The 24,891-nt window shown below is 29.4% G+C and overlaps 2 protein-coding genes across 4 annotated transcripts; both read right to left on the bottom strand.

Moving 5' to 3' along the window:
* Window positions 1-2,718: 2,718 nt before the first annotated feature.
* Window positions 2,719-7,051, bottom strand: LOC101210669 (folate-biopterin transporter 1, chloroplastic). 2 transcript variants are annotated; one of them, XM_004139769.3, is made up of 9 exons: window positions 6,417-7,051; window positions 6,023-6,228; window positions 5,793-5,857; window positions 5,537-5,699; window positions 5,159-5,307; window positions 4,805-5,059; window positions 4,506-4,674; window positions 4,308-4,400; window positions 2,719-3,613 (listed from the first exon to the last, which is right to left on the bottom strand). In XM_004139769.3, the coding sequence occupies exons 1-9, from the start codon at window positions 6,487-6,489 to the stop codon at window positions 3,314-3,316; spliced, it is 1,473 nt and encodes a 490-aa protein (XP_004139817.1). In that variant the 5' UTR covers window positions 6,490-7,051; the 3' UTR covers window positions 2,719-3,313. The 2 variants fall into 2 exon arrangements, with proteins under 2 accessions (XP_004139817.1, XP_031744519.1); XM_031888659.1 differs by lacking the exons at window positions 5,537-5,699; window positions 5,793-5,857 and having other exon boundaries at window positions 6,417-7,038.
* A 772-nt stretch (window positions 7,052-7,823) lies between these two features.
* On the bottom strand, window positions 7,824-10,011 carry LOC101210425 (FCS-Like Zinc finger 8). 2 transcript variants are annotated; one of them, XM_031888660.1, is made up of 3 exons: window positions 9,877-10,011; window positions 8,362-9,207; window positions 7,824-8,269 (listed from the first exon to the last, which is right to left on the bottom strand). In XM_031888660.1, the coding sequence occupies exons 2-3, from the start codon at window positions 9,168-9,170 to the stop codon at window positions 8,194-8,196; spliced, it is 885 nt and encodes a 294-aa protein (XP_031744520.1). In that variant the 5' UTR covers window positions 9,171-9,207; window positions 9,877-10,011; the 3' UTR covers window positions 7,824-8,193. The 2 variants fall into 2 exon arrangements, with proteins under 2 accessions (XP_031744520.1, XP_004139816.1); XM_004139768.3 differs by lacking the exon at window positions 9,877-10,011 and adding an exon at window positions 9,312-9,857.
* Window positions 10,012-24,891: the final 14,880 nt, after the last annotated feature.

The raw sequence follows: 24,891 nt of genomic DNA, 5'->3' as shown, positions 1-24,891 counted from the left end.
TTTCAGTTATATATAGCTTGATGTATGTGTCTAATTAAACATTACACATGCTATAGAAGTTGTTAGTGGGTGCATGATTTATCTAGCTAAGAAAGCAATATTGGGAGGTTGTGAAGCAGGTTTTAAGATATATGAGAGACACAATTGATTATGTTTTGAACTCTAGACTGTTAAATTTTAAAATGTAGGGTTATGTGTATATACATAGAAAAGAAAAAGTGTTCGGGTGTGTTTTTACTTTGAATAATACAACCATTAATTGGATTTCTAGATTACAGAAGATATTAGCTCTTTCTACTAGAAAGACTAAGTGTATTTCAATAACCAAAGGTAAAGAGATGATACAACTTTGCTCCTTTCATAATATAACTTGGTTTTTGAAATTGGCAAAAAAAAACTTCACATTCTAACGTTTCAAGTATTAGTCATTTAACAAAGAACAATCCAATGTTTCATTCGAGAATGATATACATATAGATGAGGTGTATCATTTTCGACGGTGATTGAAAGATATCAAGAAGTTGGAATCCTACATATATGTTTACTAAATGTTGTTTTTGTTGATAAAAGTGAGAAGTTGTACACAACTTTAATTGGACTTTCGGGAGGCAGGTTGCTTGTATCATCTCCAACTTCAAGTGGGAGATTGTTGAGAAACTATGGAACCCAAAACCATATATTTGCATTATGTCTTAGGGTGTTTTTAACACTTGAAGAAGAAGAAGAAAAACCTCATTGTTTTTAGTATATATTTTGTGTATGTGGATGTTTTTGGAAGAGTTTAGGTAAGTTTTCCTTACTAGTGATTCATGGGCAAAAAAAGTTATTAGAACATTGTAACCTGTTGAATTCTTCTCTCAATCATATTTTTTTAGTGAAGTCGAGTATAAATCAAAGTCATTTTTGACATGTCCCTCCTCACTAATTACTATCATTATAACAAAAGTTGTTATTAACACGATAATATACAATAAATTTGTAATCATAAGTGTAAGTTTATATATGATTAGCATGTGGGGGTAAATAATTAAATGTAATATGAAAAGAATATTTGAAGTTAGATGAAAGAAATAAAAAGATGTGTGGTTGGTGGGAGAGCCCCTAAGATTAGGGTCAAATATTATAGACTCACATGAATAAATGGTTGTCCGGTGGATATCCATCAACCCAACTGCCTTTACTACTCTTACTGCTTTCCCTCTTTCCTTTTTCATTCCATGATTCAATTTCTAACTTTCAACTTCTTTTATGTCTTTTTGGTTGGTTGCACTTTAAACCCTCTCAAAATTCTCATCCAAACCACAAAACCCATCTCCCAAACAAAAACTTTCTTTCTGTTTCTTAAACTTGGTGTTAAATTCAGCTTCTTTTTCTCGTAAAAACTGGAGCTCTAACGTTACCTTTTCATCAAAATGTCAACATTTTCGTCACTATGTTTATATGAACATACATTTGACATCAATGTAAGGTATGGATTAATATTTCAACTATAACATGCATAAAAAAAAAAGTGTTCTTATTTTTCTATCAACGTTTTTTTTGCAAAATTGATATCTTCGACCACATTGAGTAAGTAAAATGAATTTGATTGTTACTGTTATAAAAAATAGAAGTGTCAATGTCAAGTAGTTTACTCCAAATCCAACAACATACTATTTGATAATAAGACTTGAGAAAAATGAATGGAAACAAAAAAGGGAAATGCCTTTGAATTAGTTGAGAGGACCATTTTTTGTAATGTCCAAATATTTTATAATATGATGATTTTACGTAAAATACATACAATTTTGATTTTTAAACTTTCATGAAGTTTATTTTATTTTTAAATTTTTAGTTGATTAAATTTTGGTCCTTAAAACTTTTAAATTTATTGTCCAACAACCCACGCAGTTTAAATGGTCAAGTCTTCATATCAATCTTAGCTCTAAAGAGAGATGAAAATAACTTCGTTTGAATGAAACAATAGTACTATTTTGTTTACCACCTTCTGCAACCAAATCCAACAATCTCTTTGGGTGATCAATATGAATTGATTCTCTCAAATGGCCTAGTGTTGCAATAAAATCACTTGTTAGGAACAAAAGACCTTCAGATATCTCAACGATGGTAACAAAAGACCTCCAGATATCTCAACGATGGTATGATATTTGTCTACTTAAACATAAATTACCTTATGATTATACTCCGTTTTACCTAAAAAAAAACCTCAACCAAATGAAGATAATTGTTGTTTATATACTCTTGATCATCAACTTATCTTGTTGTTTATATACTCTTGATCATCAACTTATCTGGTCAACATATGACTATAGTCGCACTCTCACACAAACATACACGAGAAAACTCTAACCTACAATTTGTCACAAGATGTCGTAGAAAGCTTAAATCCCTTGATCTCCTACTTTGTGGTGATTACTCATAAATTCCACTTGTGTGAAAGGACATTGTAATTTTGTTGTTTATATAAAACAAAAGAATTTTATCTACCACGAGAGGTTCCACATAAAAAATTGTAAAACATATGTAAGTTTATAGGACTACGAAAAACTACATCAAACACCTTTGACTTAGTAACACAACTTTGCACTCCAAACAAAATTATGAACTCTCTTAGACAACTTTGCACTCTAAACACATTCTAATTCTAATTTTATAAACATATTAATTCCAGACTTCAATTCCGCTCCCTAAACAGTTTCCAGTCACATCCCTAAACAGTTTCCAATCACATGTCAAAGTGTATAGAAGAGTACGTAGCACCTCGCTTTATGTGCCTGCTATTTATATGCAAGGCTGGCAGTATCTATTGTATATAAATACAAATCAAACTAATCAAACATGTAATATATCTGTTTTCTGAATTTTTGTTCTAAAAAGACAGAAAAAGGCTGTTTACAGAGCACTTCAAGAAAAACATCTCAAGCAGAACAGAAAGTGAACATGCAATAAAATCCAGAAGTACCATTGAATGGTGGCTGCCTGGCAACTTGGCACATTACCAATTTGACGACTCAAAAGAAAGATTTCTGGTTCTTGAAGTTTGAGATAGGAATCAGAGTATGTGGCAAACAGCAGGCCCTACCATGTGGACAGCAGAATCTGCCAACCACATGAGATGTTTTTTGGGGTCCTTTGCTGATGCACAAAGCCATGTAAAAATCCAAACGGGAAAGCTACATGCGCCAGATATGGCTTTAAGCAGTGTCACAGTGTCAATTTACAGGAGTCAACTTCACTCTGGTCGGCAACAATGTTTGGCAATCTATGAATGAGTTGTCTTGTTTTAGTGGGGAAGAAGAAGCAAGGTTGAGACTTAAATTGTTTTCATTTCTACATCTGAGCTCTCTTTTGAGCTAAGATCAGAACTTTCCTCAGGAAGAAGGCCAAGGAGGGGCAAAGGTAATAAGGAGCTCAGATTGCACAGGATTACTAGAGTGGTTAAATTGTCAAATCTATCTTTAGTTATACCGAAGAGATGAGTCAAAGCAGCACCTACCAGACCTCCAACAAGGCTTCCTCCATTAAATATAGACATGAGAGTTGCAAAAAGCGTGGCTTCCATTCCCTCTGGACATATTCTTGCTGCTAGCACGAGAACAGGCATGAAAGAAGCCTGAAAAAAGACTTGAGTTAGCCTTTTCCACGAAGAATGAAGCTAGAAAGTGACAGGAAACAGCAGCTAAAATAGCTAAAAATAAGAGAAGGTTCATGAGTGGTATTTAAAATCAAATGGCTTGTATGGCTGGGGAAAGGTGTTGAAAGAGAGTAGGTCTGTCAAGGAATATATTGTCAATTATTCCAGATATCGTTTGATATTGATATTTAAACCATTTCCTCATATTAAGAATTGATTTAATTTGACGAATTAGGTTTGCTAGCAAATAGATATTTTTTTCGAACTCCATGGTTTCTTGTGTTAAATATCGATCTAACCCAAATATTAACTAATGGGCTATGGTACAATTAATTATATCAATACTTGAATCATCCCCTTGTGGGTTTGAAAATGAAAATTTGTTGAATTAAAATGAAAATTTGTAGAAGATTCAACTAGTGAAAATTAATAAGAATTTGAACAAAGGTAATAAGAATTTGCACAAAGGATCTATTATAAGAATTTAAGAATTTGAACACAGGACCCCTGAACTCCTAGAGTAATAATCCACCCCCTCATGTGCTGATGTTATGTTCTACCCTCACAGCAATAAGAAGTTGAAAAACGTAATTATCCTTGAGAATACTTTGCATTCAAGAATTAAGGACAAGAATAAGGACAGGGCTGTGACACTCCAGGAAAAACATATTACCTGGCCAAGAACTGTGATGATTAAAGAGTCCCCAATAGAAAACCACTCATCGCTTATGCCAAACTCTCGATTTAATCCAGTAATAAGAAAAACCTAAGCCACATACATAAACAAGAACTTAGACAAAAAGGAAACCAGACACATTTTCTGTTAGTTCCAAACAACATGAGCACAAAACGGGAGGAAAACTGAATGAACCTGCGTCATCCCAAGAGCTGAACCAATAATTGACATGATTAGAAAAATTTTCCTCAATGCAACCTTTTTAAGAAACCCATTGTAAAGTGCTACACCAACCAAAGATGCAATTGAAGTAACCAGCTTAACTCGTCCAAGAAACTCGGGGGTGAATCCCAGTTTATTTGTGCTGAGAAAAGATGTCATGTACTGATGTAAGATCTCGAGTATTTAACACTTAACACCAAAAAAATGATTGTTCAACTCTACAATTTAGCACAAAGTGAAAGATAACAATCAAGATAGCAAATTGCACTTACGTAAAGAAAAACATTGCTGAGTCTGACTGTGGTGTTGCCTGCCACAGAAAAATGAACAGTGTGGGAAGATAAACATTTGGCTGTCTAACAGCAGTCCATAAGCTAAGTATGTGCTGTTTTGAGGTTTCAAGAAAACCCAATCCGGCTGAGGGAAGACTGGGCTCATTTAATGGAACACAAACACGTTTTTCTTCAACTAGAACAGCAACTGCTGATATCAACAAAGGTAATAAGGCTGTTACTCCAAATACAAACCTGAGAGATCCAAATTGAAGAATATATTCATAAGTTTTAGTGCTCACCTAACTACTAGGAAAAGTGCAGGAACATTTGATCATCGGTAAAAGTATATACCTCACACCATGAGAATCCACCAGGGAACCACTAAAGTATGAACTAACAATTCCACCAAAAGCTGAAGATCCCCAACATAGTGACTGGAGAGAACCAGACATGCTTAGTGATTCACCACGAGCCCTCTCTACAACCATTGAGTCTACCACCTACATTAATGTTCAGTATAGTCAAAAGCAAGTTTCAGTCGCATGAAATGAAACTAATTCCATGGTCAATTCATGTTGCAACTTCCGACAAAAGAAAGCAATGTAGACTAGAAGAGAAAGCTTTTGATAGATTTATTAGTAAGATAATTATCTATGGAACAAAGTGTTTACATATGAAAGAAAATTATCTTGAAAAAAAATAGCACAAAAAATATTAGTAAAGACATACAACATCAGAAAACGCCACAGAAAGAGACCCGAGAAGTATATACATAGCAGCACCATACTTGCTATTAACAAGGGTGGCCATAAAGCTCCATGAGAATGCACCAAGAAGCCCTGATAAAATCAAGTACGACCTTCTTCGGTAGCCAAAAAGAGGAACGGAGTCACTGCAATAACCGAACAATTATTATGAAAATGAACAAGAGAGGAACTTATTTGAGTCTTGAATAGTGAGTAAAAGAGAGAGGGGGAACTTCAACCTAATAAACCCATAGAGAGGTTTGATCAGCCATGGCAATGCAGCAAAACCAGAAATTACAGCTGTCTAGTCAAACACATACATAATTTGTTACAGTTATATTAAGGTACTTCCAACAATTAATTTCTTAGAAGTGCAGAAAATTATTGGCAAAGTTCTAAAGATGAATGCAAAATATACACAACAAAGTTAATCCATGTGAAGAATCATGAATGTAAAGGAAGTATGTACCTCAGCAGGATCTAAATGCAAATCATCTTTCAAATAAAAACCGACAGCAAGCTTTGCAAGGCCTAAAACTCCTTGAACAAAATAGACCATAGCAACAGCAACATTATCAGGAGTTAAATCTACCCCAAAGCATTTGACATCATTCAACCTGACTCTAGACAACTCTCCATCCACACGTGAGATCAATGGGTCAACTTCCTCAACACCTGGACCAAGTTCATGAGACCAACGTTAGCATTCAAAAACTAACAGTAACAAAAAGCTAAAAAAGGGGTTTTGCATAAAAACTTCCCCAATTCAACACCGACCCAAATTCAAATTCAAATAGGTACAACTACATAGAGAGAATTCAGCTCGAAGTAAGATTGATGGATTGATAGATTGATAAATTTACCACGGTTGGAGGCGAGAAGGGTGTGATCGTCCAAATCGGATGGGGCGGTTGGAATTGAAACGGGCTGCGACATGAAGGTTTTAAAGTAGGTTCCGTGGCATCCGTTCGTGGGGATCCAGTGGAGTAGGGGATCGGGAAAGGAAATGAAATGAGACGATTAAAATGATCAAAATCACTACCCAAATCCAAATCTAAACACCCTTTTTCTGAAATTGATTGTCCCTCTCGATTTCTGCAGCTGCTCCGTTCTTTGTTTCTTTATGAACTCTTCATCCAGCTTCTTGTCAAATGACGACGGCGACGATGATCCTTGGATTTGGGCTGGGAACGTTGTTTGTTGGATCTTGGACCTGGCCCGCTACCTTCATTTACTCCAAATTCAAATTGGCCAAAATTTATCCCATTATTGAACGAGAATTTCAGGGTTATCCTCACTGAGGAACTTAAGTAAAATATAATTGAATGGAATCCTAAAGCTTCTCAAATATGGAGAAGTAATTTGGTTGTTGTCACTCCGTCCAACGAGATGTGTGATAATGGTTGTGCCACTAAGGTATTCTTAATATCTAGCTTAGGTAAACGAGGAAAAAACCAATTCAAATGAGTTTGTATCAACAAGTTACGTTTTTCCATTACATTTCTCAAGAAACCTTTTAACTTTTCTTTAGGTACAATATGTAAGTTTCCAACTTAAAACTTCAAATTTCAGCATAAGAAAAAAAGGCCATCTATATGTAGTCATGTTTACATACAAGTATTACAATAAATGTAATCTTTTGTATACACGTGTAAACCTACTAAACTTATGTCATACTCATATTTAAACCTAATAAATGTTTAAATAAATATGATAGTGATTTACAAGTGAAATTAAAGTTTTTGTCAAATACGTACACTTTTCATGACATCAATTATATATACAAAAAATTAAAAATTTTCAATTTCACCCATATGTGCATGTCTCTTAAAATCGACAAAATGTTACTACTTATAAGTAATTTAACAAGCATTAGGTAAATTAAACGGTCATTGTTTAGTCGACGAAATGTTACATATAAATATCTTTTTTACCATTTTAAAGTTATCCTTAAAACATCTACTATTTCATTTTTCATTCTTAAACACAAACTATTATAATTGAAGAGTAATAATCTAAAACTATAATAACCAATAAACACTCCTTGATATAAATGCAAGTTTGAAGAAGGTAAGTTGAATGCAACTTAGCTAGTTAGCGGGAGGTGGCTTTAATTATGAAATTATGAAGTAGGATAGATAGAGAATATGTGGAAGAAGGTGGGAGGCAAAGAAATAATCCTTTGAACTTTAAACCATCTCATTAGTGGTAGGTATAATCCAAAACTAAACTTGATTAAAAATAGAAACTAAACAGACAGTTAGTGTTTATTTTAACTAACATTCAAGTTTTTACATTTATCGAAAAAAATGATATTTTCTACACTTATGAGGCTCTCTTTCATAGTGACGACTTTAGACACAATCATTGACATAAGAAAAGAAAAGAAAAGAAAAAGGTGTATACGTATTGGGAAATTAAATTCTCTAATTAAACATACAACAAAATTCCAATTGTACATCGTCGAGCTTTTGGGTCACTGTACTTGGTAACAAAAGAAAAGAAGAAGAAGATAAAGAAAACAGAGCACAAACACATGGGAATCATTTTCCTGGAAAATCCAAGAAAATCAAATCCCAATTTTGTTTTAATCATTAATGATTATCATATTGCCATTATTTTCCATGGATTTTCTTCAATTCAAACCTCTTCTTCTTCTTCCTCTAACATCATCTCTTGGTATCGACATTCATCGCTGCAAAATGCCTTTTCACCTCTGTAAAAACTCAAACCAATGAGACATTGAAATTCAACAACAACGAATTAACGGGACGGGGGGGGGCGGGGATTTTAATTTTGGATTCCTACCTGTACATGTAAATATCTTTTCCCTGTTCAAGATTCTTCTTGCAATTGTTACAGAAACTGAGGAAATTTTCCGGTGAAAAACTGGTTCGATCTCTGAAAAACCCATTTTCTTTTCTCACGGGTGAGTATACTCCACACCCGCTTTCGATTACACAATCGCCGAATATGTGTGTGGTTTTGGGATTTGGGCCGTGAGAGATCACACAAGTGTAATCTTCTGATTGTTCGATTTCGCCGGCCGAGAGACAGCCGGTGAAAACTAGGGGAGAATTCGGAGTTTCCTGGCCGGAGCTTGAGGATCCAAACGCAGATTTCTTCGCCGGAGACAGAGATGAAACGGGGGATAAGGAACCCAGATGGGAATTCCTCGTCTTGATCCCGAATTCGATTGGCGAAACTGGAGAGTCGTCGGTCGGAGAAACGAACGGCGGAAGAGGAGGAATTTGTATCTTTAATTGAGATCCCAATACAACCATTCGAGTATCGGGTTTCGAGGGTTTGGGATCAGAATTCTCTTCCGTTAAACCGTCGACAATGGCAAGGCCGATTCCTTTGGAATCCCACGGTCGTTTGGACTCTGTTAATTGCGTTCTGGGTGAATTTGATTCTCCCCAAAACGAATTTCTCAGACCCAAAAACGGTTCGAGAATTGAAGTTGGACTCATTACAGCCTCAGTTTCAGACAATCCCTTTGAAGAAGAACTTGTAAACAATCTCGGAGAACCAAAGAAAGACGAACTCAATTTCCTGCTATTACTCGTCGGAGAAGGTAAACATCCACCACTTCCACCACCAACACCGGCCATCATTTCTCACTTGCTAATTTTACTTCTAGATCTAATTCCCCTGAAAATTGAAAGAGAACAAAAAAAAAAAAAAAAAAAACCCAGTAAGAAAAAGAAAGAAAAAAAAACAGTTCCCCATATTAGAAATTCAAATATCAGACTCACGGGAAAAGACAACAACGGGTGAAGATGATCGGAAACCGCCATGGACTGTGATTTGGTGAAGGGGAAAAAGGGTATTACTAAAACTAAAATTTCAGTGACTTCCATTAGTGAAAAGAAGAGAGAATCAAAGATCACAAGAGATTCAGAGAAGAATTTCTCAAATCCATTCCCCCGGAATTCACGCTTCAATGTCCCAAAAGGGTAATTTAGAAAGGAAAGCAGACGTGCAGTAAGAACAGGACAAGAAGAGAGAAAAGAAATAGAGATTTTCTTCTTTTTATTTAACTTTTTGTTTACACATAACAATACAAAATGTAAGCATCGTTGAAAAGGATTCAAATCCTGAAGAAAAAGAAGCAGAAATTAAAAATTGAGTAGTTTATGAGTTTCTCCATTATGGGTTTTGCTGCAATTCAGGTAAAAGAAGAAGAGGGGAGGAGGAAGAAGAAGAAGAAGAAGAAGATTATTCATCTGATGATTCAGGAGGAAGAGAGGGAATATATAGATAAACGGGGAGAGGTTGAGGATGAGGAGACCATATGACCCTACGGCTACAGCCACTTACCTGACATACAAACACATAAACTTTCTCTCTCTCTCTTCAATTGTTTTTTCTTTTTCTTTTGCTCGGCTTCGCCATTTTAGCTTTCGTTTCATCTTCTCTTTCTCAACTATCCACGGAGGTGGTGGGTCAATAGAGCTATAAACCAAGTTCCATGCTTTGGTACCAATACTACTTCAAATCCTTCGTTTATGATAAATATTTATTACAACTTTTACTATTTTAATATACCCTTACACCAATCATATATTATTATAATTCAAACTAAAATCATGTATTACAGTCTGATTATAATAATTTACTTATTGTAATAAACGTCTTTATGTCTATATGGTAGTAGCAATTACACTCTCAAACTTTCAATAATGACAATTCAACCTCTAAACTTCTAAATATGTTAAATTTTGAATTCACATATAATAAAACTTATATAATCCCCACAATTTATATAATTATATAAATTTGAACGTTCAATTTCAATTGTAATTATATTATACTTTAGGGGTGGTTATGGCAATATTCTCTAAAAAAACTCTATTTGGTTTTGGTAGATTCTACCTATAATTATAGATATTAGAAATATAACCATGTTTGTTATTTAGAGATATTTATTCAAATATTAGATTTTTTATTATTTTAGAATGTTTAAATTGTTCTTTTAAGGAAATAATGTAAATTGATTTAAGATTTTTTTATATAAAAATAAGTATCATTTAAATAGATAAAATGAGTATAGTTGAGTTGATATAAGAGTATTTTTGTAACAATGAGAGAGTATGTGGTTCGAACCATATGTTTCTAATGATATCTAAATTCTTGAGATCTTTTGATAAAAGCCTCTACAAAACAAATATGTTTCTTTATATTAAAAACAATTGATATGAATCTTAGATTCTCACAAAAACAAATGGTGAATTAATTGGTTGTTAAGTGTTTAATGATTTCTCAATAGATTGATTAATTGAATAGGATTTTAGTTCTAAGTTTCCTGTAGATATTTTTGTTTCTTTTAAAAAGATATTATTTGTGATGTGAAATCAATAATACAAAATGAAATTATTTTGAACTTACTGAGAGTGCTTTCGTAAAATTGTGAATGTGTCAAAATGAACATAACTCAATTGACATAACGCTTATACAATCACTCTCAAAGTCAAATATTTAATTTTACTATCTTGCATATTAATTTAATATCTTTGCAAAAAATAAAATAAATAGTGACAACGATAAAATATGTACAAGATGCATATTTAAAACCAATCAGCTATTTAGTTACCAAATTACTTCAATAATAAACATGATCGAACTTGCATATTTATTACTAACTCCATATTTTAATTTCACATTTACCGAGGTACTCAACATTTCGCATTTATCAAGTAATCATATCTTACCTTCGTAATATGCTTGTCACATTCATCAACTAATTTAATATTATAACTATACACATCAGATACAAATTTACTAACTTTAATTAATCTATTAATTCAAAAACATGGTATAAAAAGTGTTTCATAATATATGGTAAAAAAGGTTTTTTAAAAAATTTATTATTATTATTTCTACTCTTTCATTTAAACATAGATGATTAAGAAGTTTAATTCTTCATATTCCAAATTTATTTAATAGAAAAAGAAAATTTTATCTTTTTATTTTTTTTAACTTTAAGAAAAAGATGATTTTGATTCATGAAAATTGAAATTTTAAATTATACATATTTAATGATGAAGTTTGTAATTGTAGAGGTTTAAAAGATAATGAGATTTTTTTTTATATTTTTTAATTTTTAAATGTCATATAATTTATTCACAATAAAAAAATTCTTAAAATTTCTTTTAAATTTAAAAAATTTACAAACAACCAATAAATTACATTCTATAAAAAAAAATCAGGAAAAGATAAAATTAATCAAACTCAACTATTTTTCATAAGTGTTTGATTTAGAAGTGAGATACTAAAAATAAAATTATTTTTGTAATATAGAAAAACTAGTGTTTCATTTTAACACTCATTTTAAAGGGTTGTTTCGTATTTGTTTTTCCCCTCTTAATTCAATATTGAGTTGACATAAGAAAAATAATGAAATGGAAATTAATTGAGTCATTAAATCAACTCATTGAAATTGAAAGTAAATAAATAAAATTTGAAATTTGAGCCATCCAAACCTCCATTTTTCTTTTCCAACCTTCTAGTTTTCAATTCTAGAGTACCTATCCAACTTTATAACACCATTTTAATCCATTCAACTCACTTTAACTTGATAGTTTCATTTTAATCATATATATTATATAATCTAATTACTTTATTTGACCAACTAACATAAACTTAAGTATATAATCTTCATGAATTTTCTTTAGCTATAAATAAAACAAAAATGATAGCAAATAGCACACTTTACCAAATAAACTAAAAATGTAACGCAATCATAAAACATTTGCAAAAGTAGTAAATGTTGACCGGTCAATTAGTGAATCTTTTTTAATGTCAAGTTTTATCCTTAAGTGGTGATAGAAGTTATCATTCATGATAACAATAATAACAATTGATTAATATCAACTTATATCAACTATTAATTACCAACAATGATAGCTTTGAATTTGAAAAAACTGAAAATAGACACTATAATGGTAGAAAATAGAAGGTTATCACTAATAATAACTATCAATGCTAACAACTAACAACGATTATCAATAATATACGTAGACTACAGCTGAATAGTTACTACAAATTTGTTGAGAAGTGTGTAAAATGATGGTTACAAGTGGAAGCTTTTAGTCATGTTTGTGGTATATATTTGATTAGTTTTGCCTTAAATAGCATACATGCAAGTGATGTAAATGAGAAACAATATTTTAGAAAAATATTTTGATGAAAAGGTTTTGTCTCATAGTCCTAAAATTACCAAACACATGATAATTATTTAACAAAATTTCCTTAGTTGGAGTGGATAAATAATTATTAATTTAGTGTGGCAGCTACTTGAAAGATATATATTAAGTCTATGTGATAGCCATTCATTTTATTTTCTAATTATTTAGTGATGCTATTATTTCTATGACATTAGATATATGATTGAGAAGTCGAAAGAAGTTATTTATTTGACCTTACATTGATGAATCTACAAGTGACCTCCAATAATTAAAGGCATCCATCTGCCCCCATCCACCCTCAATTTTTTAATACATATTTACCTTATGTTTTTTTAATTAATATTAGATTCCATCATTGACAGATAATAATAGTCTATCATGGTCTATCTATTTTGTTATCTTTGAGAATATTTTTTAGCAATGGAAAAGTTAGTTTTTATAAATATATTCAATCAAGAACAAGTATCAAAGTTTTCGGTAGTACGAACAAAGTTGAGATGTAATTGGTACAAAAGTTATTAGGTTTAAATTTTCATACAATATGTATGTATTTGTAATTAAAAAAGAATTAATTTGATCAAATCAATACTTTACCCTCAAAATTATTTTAAGAGAAATTATAAAGAGATTAGAGTGTTATATTGAATTTTGATTGTGGATTAATAAAAACTTAAACTACTTAAATGAAAAGGTAAAAAGAATTGAATTATAAAAATGTTTACATTGATCAGAATAAAAGAAGTAAAAAGAAAATTGAAGGGTTAAAAAGTGAAAGTAAATAATTGAGGGATTAGTGGAGAAAGGGTGTGTGGGTCCATGAGAAGAGTTATAAATCGGGGTGGAAAGTTCACGGACTGGCTCATTGGGACCCATAATCATCAAGCCCGGACTCATCGGCTGCATAAACCCAAATAAAAATGAGAGAAAAGAAAGAAAAGAAAGAAAAGAAAAGGCCCCACTTAACTCAAGTTAAAGAGCCCGGATTCTTGGTCCGCTGGGGTCCCACATTCTTGTAACGTTTCGTCGTCGTCTCACCCCACGCTTATTTAATTTCTCTGATTTATTATTATTATTCTCAAATTTAATGACACTATCTACCTTCCCAAATCCCCTCCTTACCCTTATTCTATGATTCACAATCCCCACTCAACCTAAGGGTATCATCGCCATTTTCCACGGAGTCAACAATATTATGGAAACGGCCCCATTTTTTTTTTTTTAAAAAAAAATTACTCTCTCAATAATGTTTTTTCATCACACTCCCTAACTCAACCAATCATACCTTTTCTTTCTTTTCTTTTCTTTCTTTTCTTTTCTTTTTTCTTTCTTATATATATATATATATATATATATATATATATATATATATATATATTACAAAATGGAAACATCCCTCAAATATTTCATTTCATTTTACCCAAAAACAAAGTGGGTTTGCTTATTTTTAAATGATGATGGAAATATAGTTGTAAATAAATGTTAAAATTATCTATTGACTTATTTGATGTAGTCTTGCTTTTATTTAAAAAAGAAAAGGAAATAAAAGGAAATTTAGGTTTAAAACTTTGAAAATGAGCGTTTAAACGAATGATTAAGAAAATGGGGATTGAGACATATATATATATATATATATATATGTGGAAAACCCAAAAACTCAATTAGATAAGTAGACACACAATAATTTAACTTCTCTACCAACCTACAACTCTGCTTTAATTTGTCTATCTACCTATATTCTTTTGTGTACCTCTTTTCTCTATTTTAAAATTCCATCAAAATTCACCAACGTCTTTATTTTTATTTTTTTTAAATTAACATTATAAATGCTACTTCATTACATGATTTTATTATTTAGTACTAATTAGGAGTGTTTTTATCTAATAGAGTTTAAATTAAAAAAAAGTAGCAATTAAAAGAACCCATTTTTGTTTTTATATTTCTAATAAGAATTCAAATATTTGTTTAAAGAAAGTTTAAAGTGTGGGAAGAAAATTGAAAGGAAACCAGAATATATAAAAGAAAATTTTGAAAGCAAAATGATTAGGAAATGGGCCAAAATCTAAAATTGTTAAAACTATAAAAGCATCTTTTTGGTCCATTTTTTCCCCATGGAAAAAAGTATTGATTATTGGAATGGGTCATGTTTTACAAAGCCAAGCAAAGTCACCCTGACAATGCATTTATAAGGGAGAAAGTGATTTTTCACCAAATAATTGTATGAGTTAGTTTATCATTCATACTATCTTTATTCTTGCATCCTACATTGTCTACCTATCATATAATATAAACCTAATGTATTTTCAAAATACGTGTTTCATAACTTCATAATCAAAGAGATTTATAACATAATGTAACCAAAATTAAAATGTTAGAATTGAACATTTTAGATCTATAACTGTAATATAAAACTTATATACGGTTATGAAAAGCAATTGAATTTGAAAATTTTTAGAAAACAGATGTTTTCTATCAATAATGCTTTTTCAAAAACTTTTTCATTTTATTTAGTTTAATTCTTTTTTCAATTTAGTTTATCATCCCTTAATTATTGTAATTTGTTGATTATAAACTAATATAATATAATACTTAAAAAATTGGAGGAGAAATTTAGAGGATTAAAGAACTTTTTGAGTAAAATATAAAATATAAAATTGAGAAATGTTTAAAATATAGAAAACTTAATTAATTTAAAAATGTATTCCAAAATCATCATAACTCCGCTAATGTATTTAATAATTGAACTTTTTTTTTTTTTTTTGTCTAACTCTTTATTTTATAATTTATACTAAAAGAAATAATTTAATGATGTTTATAGAAACAAAAACTATAAGCCTCATGAAAGAAAGGCCACCAACATAAAGTGTGAAAAATGAGAATTTAATAAAAAGTGGAAGATGGAAGGTGTCGCTTTTTTGGAGGTCTAGCGTTGTAGGTATTAAATTGTCTATCACTATACTAAATTTTATTTTAGAATGAGACCTCAACCTTTCGATCGATATTTTTATTTTAGAATGAGATCTCAACCTTCCAATCAATATTACATAATAATCAAATTAATGTCACTAAAATTATTTTTTAATTAATATTTAGTTGTTCCAAAAGAGAGTCATTCTATTAATGGAGTATTTTTTAATTTTATTTTATTTTTAAATATTGATTAACAACAAATATCAAATATCACATCATATTTAATTTTACGAAGAATAATATAGTAAGTCCAACTTTACAAACATTTGATTATTTATTTTATATGTTTCAATAACAAAAGGTAATGTTAAAGTGTGAAGGACATTGGAATTGGGATTCTCTTACATGCCCAAAATCGAGTTTTTATGCCCTTCATGGAATTGGAATTCTCTTACACCCAAGGATTTTACTTCATTGAATGTGCTTTAAAAGTTTTCGTAACATGTTGGATGGGTAACTTTGTTGCCTTTGTACAATATATTCTTAACATTTTTAGCCAATTCTTAGATCTAGATCGTTGCCAATGCTTTCTTATCTAGTGTGTTGATATTTGATCCTTCAGTTTTACAATCGTTTTTATGAAATTTTTGTAGTATTATGTATAACTTTGCTTCTCTTTTTGAGTTTTGGGCTTCAAGCTTTCGCTAATCGAGATAGTCATTTGTAGATCTTAAAATGTTTTGGAAATGTAATGAGTAAATGTAGTAGTATTATTATTTATATTCCAACTTTGGTTTTAGTCTCTCCATTTTAATAATCGTGTACTGTTTGTGCATGATAAACAAATATATGTATTATTTTATTTTTGAGTTTGTAAAACTTGTATGACTATAAGCTAACAAGTTAGGACGATGCAAATAAGATAGGAAAAATCCTTTGGAGATGTGCTACGTAGGTAATCTCTAGGTTGAGATGTAGTTTGACACTTTAGATATCATCATCTTTTCTCTTTGTTCGAACTGATCTCTAGACTGATATGTAGTTTTATACTTTTTTTAATTAAAACAAATTATACTTGCAAGATGTTTTGTGCAAACCATTCTATTCATTGGAGGTTTTGCTGTTCTTGTTTCTTGAGAAATGACTCACCACTTACATCGGGTTAGTACATTGTATATACGTTGTGCTTTAGGTTAGATAGCTAATATCAAATATGTTCATGTCATAATATTCTCATACCTTATTTTGCCGAAAACTCTATGTTTTATTTTATTTTTACGTTTAAGTATTGAGTCACGTCTCTTTCATTTTCACTATTTAATTACGTGTTGCTATGTGAACCTATTTTAACTTGACGTTGTTGTTGGTTTAGGTTGTAGAATCCAAGTTTGTATTTGAAGCCAAGATCATCTAAGATCATTAAGTTTCAAGTTTCTTTAATTAATTTTGTGTCCCTTGAACTAGAATTGTAGTCCATATTAACTTACAAAAATCTTTCATAAAAGTAAGGTTTTATATATGACGGTATGAAACAAATAAGTAAAGTTTTGGAGTGTTTTAGAAATAATGTTCATGTAGGTTAAAGTTTTGGAATTCTATTTGATGCATATCCCGATCATGAATATATTTATGAGATTGTTGGACCACACTACATGAATTACAGGGGCAATACGTAAACAAAAGATATAATTGAATTACAATTTTATAAAATTTGGAACAGGCTTAACTCTTTTTAAATGTAATGAACAAGTATATTTTTTATGTTGTTAAAGGTTATAAACTAAGTATATTATTGACATTTTTTTAATGTTAAAAACAATCAATTTCTTGACAGTTTTTTCGTATCAAGTAAAGAATAGCTCTTGACAGTTTTTAAATGTCATGAACACTCACATTCTTGACGTTTTTATATGTGTCAAGAACCTTAGGTCTTTAACTTTTTTAAAGGTCGTTAACATCAATATACTTAATGGTTTTTACGTGTCATAAACATTTATATACTACACGTTTATAAAATGACAACATTTATTATTCTTAACGTTTATTAATTGTCATGAACTTTGACTCTCTTTACATTGGCTTCAAAGACGGTTTTAAAACCATAAAAGAAATTCTTGATTTTTAAAAAATGCTAAAAAAAAGTTGAATGAATTTTGTTATATTTTATAAATAGTTTAAATATTTTGGTTGAAAATATTTTTTTAATTGTGCGAATCACAATTTCATTTTATTAGTAAAACGTTTGAACGGATAAACTAAAATTTAAAAATAAAAATTAAACTTCACTCAAAACTACTCCTTATTTTTTTCAAAATTCAAATTGTATTTTGAAAATATGTTTAAAAATATAAATTAAAAATGAATAAATGGGTGGAAACTTAATTTTGAAACCATTTAATATTATCTTTAACTTCAAATTTATTTATTATTTGTTTTTGAAGAGAACTATCAAATTTATTAATAAACATAAACTTTACTAATAATTTTTTTGTCTAAAAGAAATCTAGAATTGTCGCATAGTATTCTTATTTTACTTTATATTATCAAAGATAATCTGAGTTGAAAAGTGATGTACACCTATTATGTATTATTATTCAAACTTTATAATTATCATCCACATTCATTTACATTTTCTTTTTAGTATTTATCCTTAGAATAATAACAACTTTATAATCAATAAAGTCATTGACTTTGACTAAATTGCAACTACGACATTAAATTTTTCCCTTTCTTTAATTTGAATCAATTGAAAGCTTCTTCTACTCCACTTTATGTTTCTATTATATACTTATTCTAAGTGCTGAATGAAATTGTACAATATAATAAATAAATGTTGGACTTGTTTTATGAGTTACTTTCTTTGTTTCTTTTAGCAATTTAGTTAAGAATTTTAGAGAATTTGTAAAAAATAATAGAAAAGTTAGACCAAACATTTATAGAAAAGTCAACTTTAATTTATTTCTAATTTGATGTTTAAAAAATAATAGACATGTGATGTTTCTGAAGTTGGAGAAAGAGTCTTCCGATTATGGAAAGAATTCTCTAACATTTGTGAAAAATTTCTAAATCTGACAGATGAAGAGAACTTCTTTATTTATAAAGTTCTAATAAACTTCATGAGCTTGGACATGGTTAGGCCTGGTTAGTCCATGGATTAGACCCATAAGCTTAATCTAGACTTGAGTCATATTTAACATTTGACCTTTTTTTTTTGACTCAATTGAACTTTAAGTCAATTAAATAATATTTTATTGGACCAAAATAATTAATCTAATCCAACGGTAGTAATAAAAACATGTAGTATCATCAAAATTGGTCAATTTTAATTTGGAACACATTTCAAATTTTAATTAGTTTCAAATTCAATTATTTGTATTTTTCTTTCGTTATTAATTCAATAAATGACGTGACAATTTGTGATTGGTCCCAAAATATCTTATTGAATAATCAACTTCACGTTTTATAAAAGAATTTTTTTCTAAAAAGATTAACTAAAATAAATTGATCTCTTAATACCTATTTGGTAATCCATTTGTTTTATATTTTTCGTTTTTGAAAATCAATTTTCAAAGAATAGGTTTTGTCTAACAACTAATTCACTGTTGTTTAAATAAAAACTTGCTTTTAAAACTAGGAAGTGAAACTAAAAATGAAAAAAAAAGAACTTTTACAAACTATATTTCTATTTTTAAAAAAACAAATTTAAAAAAAAAAACAAATAACAAAATCAATTACCAAGTACATATAGTTTTGTTTTTAAACAAAATTTTAAAACACAATTTAAAAAATAGAAAAACAAAATAAAGAACTTGGGGATGATTAACTAAGAGGTAATAACTTTATGTTAATCATTTAGTTTGAAAAAATGCATTCAAATAACAACCTTTATAAATTATTAGTGAATCTTTGCAAGTTTAAATTAGAAATAAATTCATGATTATTTTTTTAAATTCATATAGGTTCTATTGTTTCTATTTAATGACCTTTTATTTTATTTTGAAAATAAATGAATAAACATGACACATGTCTATTTCTTTCTTTTTTTTCCAAAGATACTCGATTAACAAGCGAAATTGAAAAATCAGTTATCTAACTTCGAGATTGTAGTACAAACAAGAGGTATTCACGGTTGAGTTTCAAGCTAAAACCAACCGCAAAATGAAAAAAAAAACCTAATACAAAACCGAACTGAACCGCACGTTTGTGTCAAATCAAAATCGAACTCCATATGTGGTTTGTTTTTAGTTTGGTTTAAATTCCATAGAATCTCAGACCACAAAAGCATCAAGTTCGATGAAATTTGCCTTTTTGTTTTAAATTCCAAAAAAACTCGAACCACCAAAGCACCTTTCTATAAATTTTTTCTTTCTATTTTATATCTCACTAGATCTCAAGTCAACATATTTAACTAAGTTTTAGAAACAAAACTTTTATGAACATTTCTTTATCACACAAACCACATGCAATCATTTTCAATTCAGTCTGGTTCGGTTTTTAAATATTTTATAAACACCCCTAGGATAAGTCCTATATCGATTCAGTCATACTCATTTTAGTAATTTTTTATTTATTTCCCTTATGTTTTTAGAATTTAGCTAACAATTCAATTGTTTAATTAAAAATATGAAAATCATAATCAATATATTGTGAGAAAATAAATATAGTTTTAAAAAGAAATTAAATGGTTATCTAAGAAATTCTAAAAAATCAAATTTTGACTAAATAATCCACACTTTTAAATTGAAAAAATCTAATTAGCATCAACCTTCTTGTTAGATATCTAAAAGTTGAGTAGTTGAAATCTTACTTTTACATATAATTTGTTAGGACTTTATTCTGCTAAGATAACTCATTGAGATTCATCGTTAGTTTTTTCCTTTTATGTAATCTCGACTTATTCATTATATTAAGGTCCATTCTAATTGTTCTAGAATTTGTAAGTTATATGGAAAATAACTATTTAATGTGTGTGAGTCTATTGTGTAAGAGTTTTTCATCCATGCTTTTATTTATAAATTTTAAGATTGTATCCATATCAAATATGAATGGAAATCCAAAATGGTATTAAAGTTTCTCTTTATGGAATTTCTCTTTATATAGTTTTTCTTGCACCAAAATTTTCTCTATCTTCATATTCTTCCGAGATGGTATCAAAGCTTCAAGTTAATGACACCATTTTTTTTTTTGGCTTTTGTTGCTCCAAAACTAGTGTTCCTCTGCCAATCATTCTCCTCCAAAAAAAAAAGATGAGCAACAACTCATCCTTTCTCTTGACTTTAGTTTAGGTTTATTATTTTGTTAAGCTTTTAGCCTATAAAAGGCTCCCACATTCATTAATAAAATCATATATCTTGAAGAATTATCATAAAACTTTTTATGTTTTGCATCACATGTTCTATTTGATGAAAACTCACTCCCTTATTCTTTCTTCTCATCCCATTCCAATACTCCAACATCTAAAAGTGTCATATCTCCTCCAATTACCTTTATATTTCAATCACCAACCATGAACCATAACGAGGAAATACACCATACTAATACATTTTCTAATAACATTGAACATCTGAATCCTACTAACGTGAATCAGACAAGTACTAAAAGTAGCTCCCAAGAGGAATTCAGTCATGGTGAAGATGCTTGTGATGGGGCAACCTCAACCCAGTCCACAAATCAATTACTATCGCAACTACAGGATGAGTCAACTAACACTATTCAACCATATGCAATACCTACTCATCCAATGATGACTCGAAGAAAGCATGGTATTTTCAAACCTAAAGTCTTTTTAATTAATTATACTCAACATGAACCATGTGATGCTAAACAAACATTAAAACCTCCTCATTGGAGAAGGGCAATGGAAGAATAAAATAATGCTTTACAATAGAATGATACATGGAGACTATCTCCAAAAATCCCAAATTAGAAAATAGTTGGATGTAAATGGGTTTTCAAAATTAAAAGAAACTTAGATGGTTCAGTTGCTTGACACAAAGTCCGTCTAGTTGCAAAATGATTTCATCAAACACCTAATATTGATTACAATGAAACATTTAGTCTTGTTGTGAAACCAATTACCATTTGTATGCTCTTAACTATAGCAACTATGAAAGGGTGGGTTATAGCCAACTTGATGTTAATTAATGCATTTCTTCATAGAACTTTAGGAGAGAATGTGTATATCGAACAACCCTTTCATTTTAAAGTTAAAAGTCCTTATTTTATGGTTTGTCACTAAAAAAACACTTTATGGGCTTAAGAAAGTCCCTCGGCGTGGTATGAAAAGTTGAGCTCAAGTTTACACCCATTAGGCTTTAGGACATCTAAAGTAGCTTACACATCTCTTCTAATTCGTATAACTCCTACTATCTGCTAATATGTTTTGATTTATGTTAATGATATGATTATTATGAGAAATTTTGGAAAGGATCTAGATGTTTAATTCACCCTCTGAATAGTAATTAAGTTTTCTCTTTAAGGATATGAGAAAACTTAGCTAGTTTCTTGGAGTTGAAGTTTTTACCATACCAATCAAGGTTTGTTTAATTTCTATCTCAATCCAAATATATAACTGATATTTTACATAGAACAAAAATGTTTGAGGCAAAAATAATGGTAAGTGGTCCTTTATTATCTACTTATCAGGGAGAATCCTTTAATGACACACATATGTATCGCAATGTAGTTGGTGCACTATAGTATGCTACACTCACCCATCCTGGAATTATCTTATAGTGTCAATAAGGCTTGTCGATTTCCGGTACACTGGTAGCTTGTGAAACAAATTTTGAGATATTTGAAAGGTGTCCTATCTCATGGTTTATGACTTAGACGCTCTAACAATGTATTTTTGGTTGGTTTTACAGATGATTTATGTATAGATCTATCTTATCCTTCTATTATGTGTTGTGAAAATCTTAGAGCAGTTCACTTAAGTGCTAATCTCATTTTACATTTCAAGACAAAACATTTTGACCTTAACATTTACTTTTTTCAAAATCTAACACAAAAGAAAAAAAAAATCTCACTTTTACATCTTCCAACATCTAAATAAATAGCTGATGTGCTCACCAGACCACTATCTGCTACAATCTTTCATAAATTGAAAAACAAATTAATTGTTGTTGATGCGGCTGATATTGGTTTGCAGGATGTTAAGACAACCCATTGAGACTCATATTTAGTTTTTCCGTTTTATGTAATCTCGACCCATCATGTAAAGCTCATTCTAATTCTTTTAGAATTTGTCTGTTACAAGGGAAACTATTTAGTGTGTGTGAGTCTATTGTGTAAGAGTTTCTCATCCTTGCTTTTATTTTATATATTTGAAGATTGTATCAATATCAAATATGAACGAAAAACCAGAGTTTTCTCTTGCACCAAATTACTCTCTCTTCATATTCCAAGAATTTCATTTTAGCTAGTTGAACATATTAAAAGATTAGTGATCTATTAGACCTAAAACTTTTTTTTTATATACAATAAATTGATTATGTTTTATAAAATATTAAATATGACAACAAATTAAACACAAAAGTTCGATTCACTTTCAAAGTCAAGACACTTACTAAACACAAAATTAAAAGTATAAAATTTATTAAACACAAAATTAAAAGTATAAAATTTATTTACATACCTACTAAACATATAGATAAAAGTTTATAAACTAAATTTACAAATAAATTAATTATTCTTTTTTTTTTTATGATCATATTCAAAAGTGTCATGAACTAGTAGAAGTATTTTTATATTTTTGGAGATTGATTGGTTTTTGGATGGAGTAGTCAATCCCTTTTTATCTTCAATCAAAATCTATAATAGACCCAAAGAAAAAGAATAAACTCTAATAATTAAATGATTTAAAAACATTTTCTTTATTATTACTATTACTATTATCATTATTATTCCCTTTTTCTTTCATCTATTTTGAGTACTTATCTATTCAAAGATGCTATTTATGATGATGGCGACATGGCACCAAAAAAATCTTAAGAACCTCTAACCATATAGCTAATGCCCCTTCTACACTTATAATTATTCACAACTATTCATTGTTGAAGGTTACACTTTTAACTCATTACCCTTTTCTTCTTCTTTTTCTTCTTCTCTTTTTCTTTAAATATACAAAAAATGAAAATCTTAGCATAGTTAAATTGATGAAATCAAAATATTATGATGGATACAAATTTAGAGGTTTTATTTTATTTTTTTTCTTTTCTTTTAAAGAAAAACAAATAGGAACTAATCCAACTAAGTGTGGCTTTCAAAGATTTTATATATTAAAGTGACCCAAAACCCAATAATAGCTAATTCAGTGGCTCTTTGGCTAATTATTTGTTTAGATGGAGGGCCCAATTTCTTCTTAGATTATTTTACAATAATCTCATTTTTTTATATAACTTAATTTTAATTAAACTCCTCTTTCTCTATATTGATTAATATGTTTTTGGGAATATATTATATTAATGGATTTCTAGACAACATGATGATGCCTTTAATTTTAATTTTGTCTTATCAATCTTCTTTTGTTCAATTGTGACTCTCATATCAACACTTAGGTTTGATCATAAAAAGATGAAAACTTTATTTAATTTAACCCATCAAACTGGTTTGATTTGATTAATTGAGTTTTTTCTTTTTTTTTTTTAATGAAATGAAACGTGTGAAAGAGAATAAAATGACGTACTAAAACTAATAAAAGTTTTTTATTTGATTAATTGAGTTTTTTTAAAAAAAATATATGAAAGAGAATAAAACCACGTATTAAAACTAATAATTTTTTTTTTATATAAATATTCATCAAAGTTTGAGGTCGTTAAAAGAGTTTATGTCTAATCAGTTAAATCAAAATGAAAATTAAATTATAGTGATAAAAAAGTTGAATTTGATGTATGTTGAAATTAATTTTGAATTTGAATCAATATAATGAATTCATTTATTTATTTTTAATTAATTGGTTAGATTTTGGATAATCCATCAATATTAATGTTATTAGGATAACTATTATGGGTTTGGTATGGTAAAGTTCCAAGTACATAAAATTGTTTTAAGAGGGTATATAGTCAAATCGACCAATCAAGTAATTAGAAAATCAACTTTATATATACACACACGTCATTGAATTAAAAACCATAATAAAGAAAAAAGTGTTTCAAAATAATGATATTAATAAAGACATTTTATCTCAATTCATGTTCATTACTTAATAATATGCATTGAGTAACAGTCTAATATATAAAAT

Source organism: Cucumis sativus, chromosome 7 (genome assembly GCF_000004075.3).
Source record: "Cucumis sativus cultivar 9930 chromosome 7, Cucumber_9930_V3, whole genome shotgun sequence".
In the NCBI taxonomy this organism is placed as follows: domain Eukaryota; kingdom Viridiplantae; phylum Streptophyta; class Magnoliopsida; order Cucurbitales; family Cucurbitaceae; genus Cucumis; species Cucumis sativus.
This window is presented reverse-complemented; position numbering and strand designations above follow the sequence as displayed.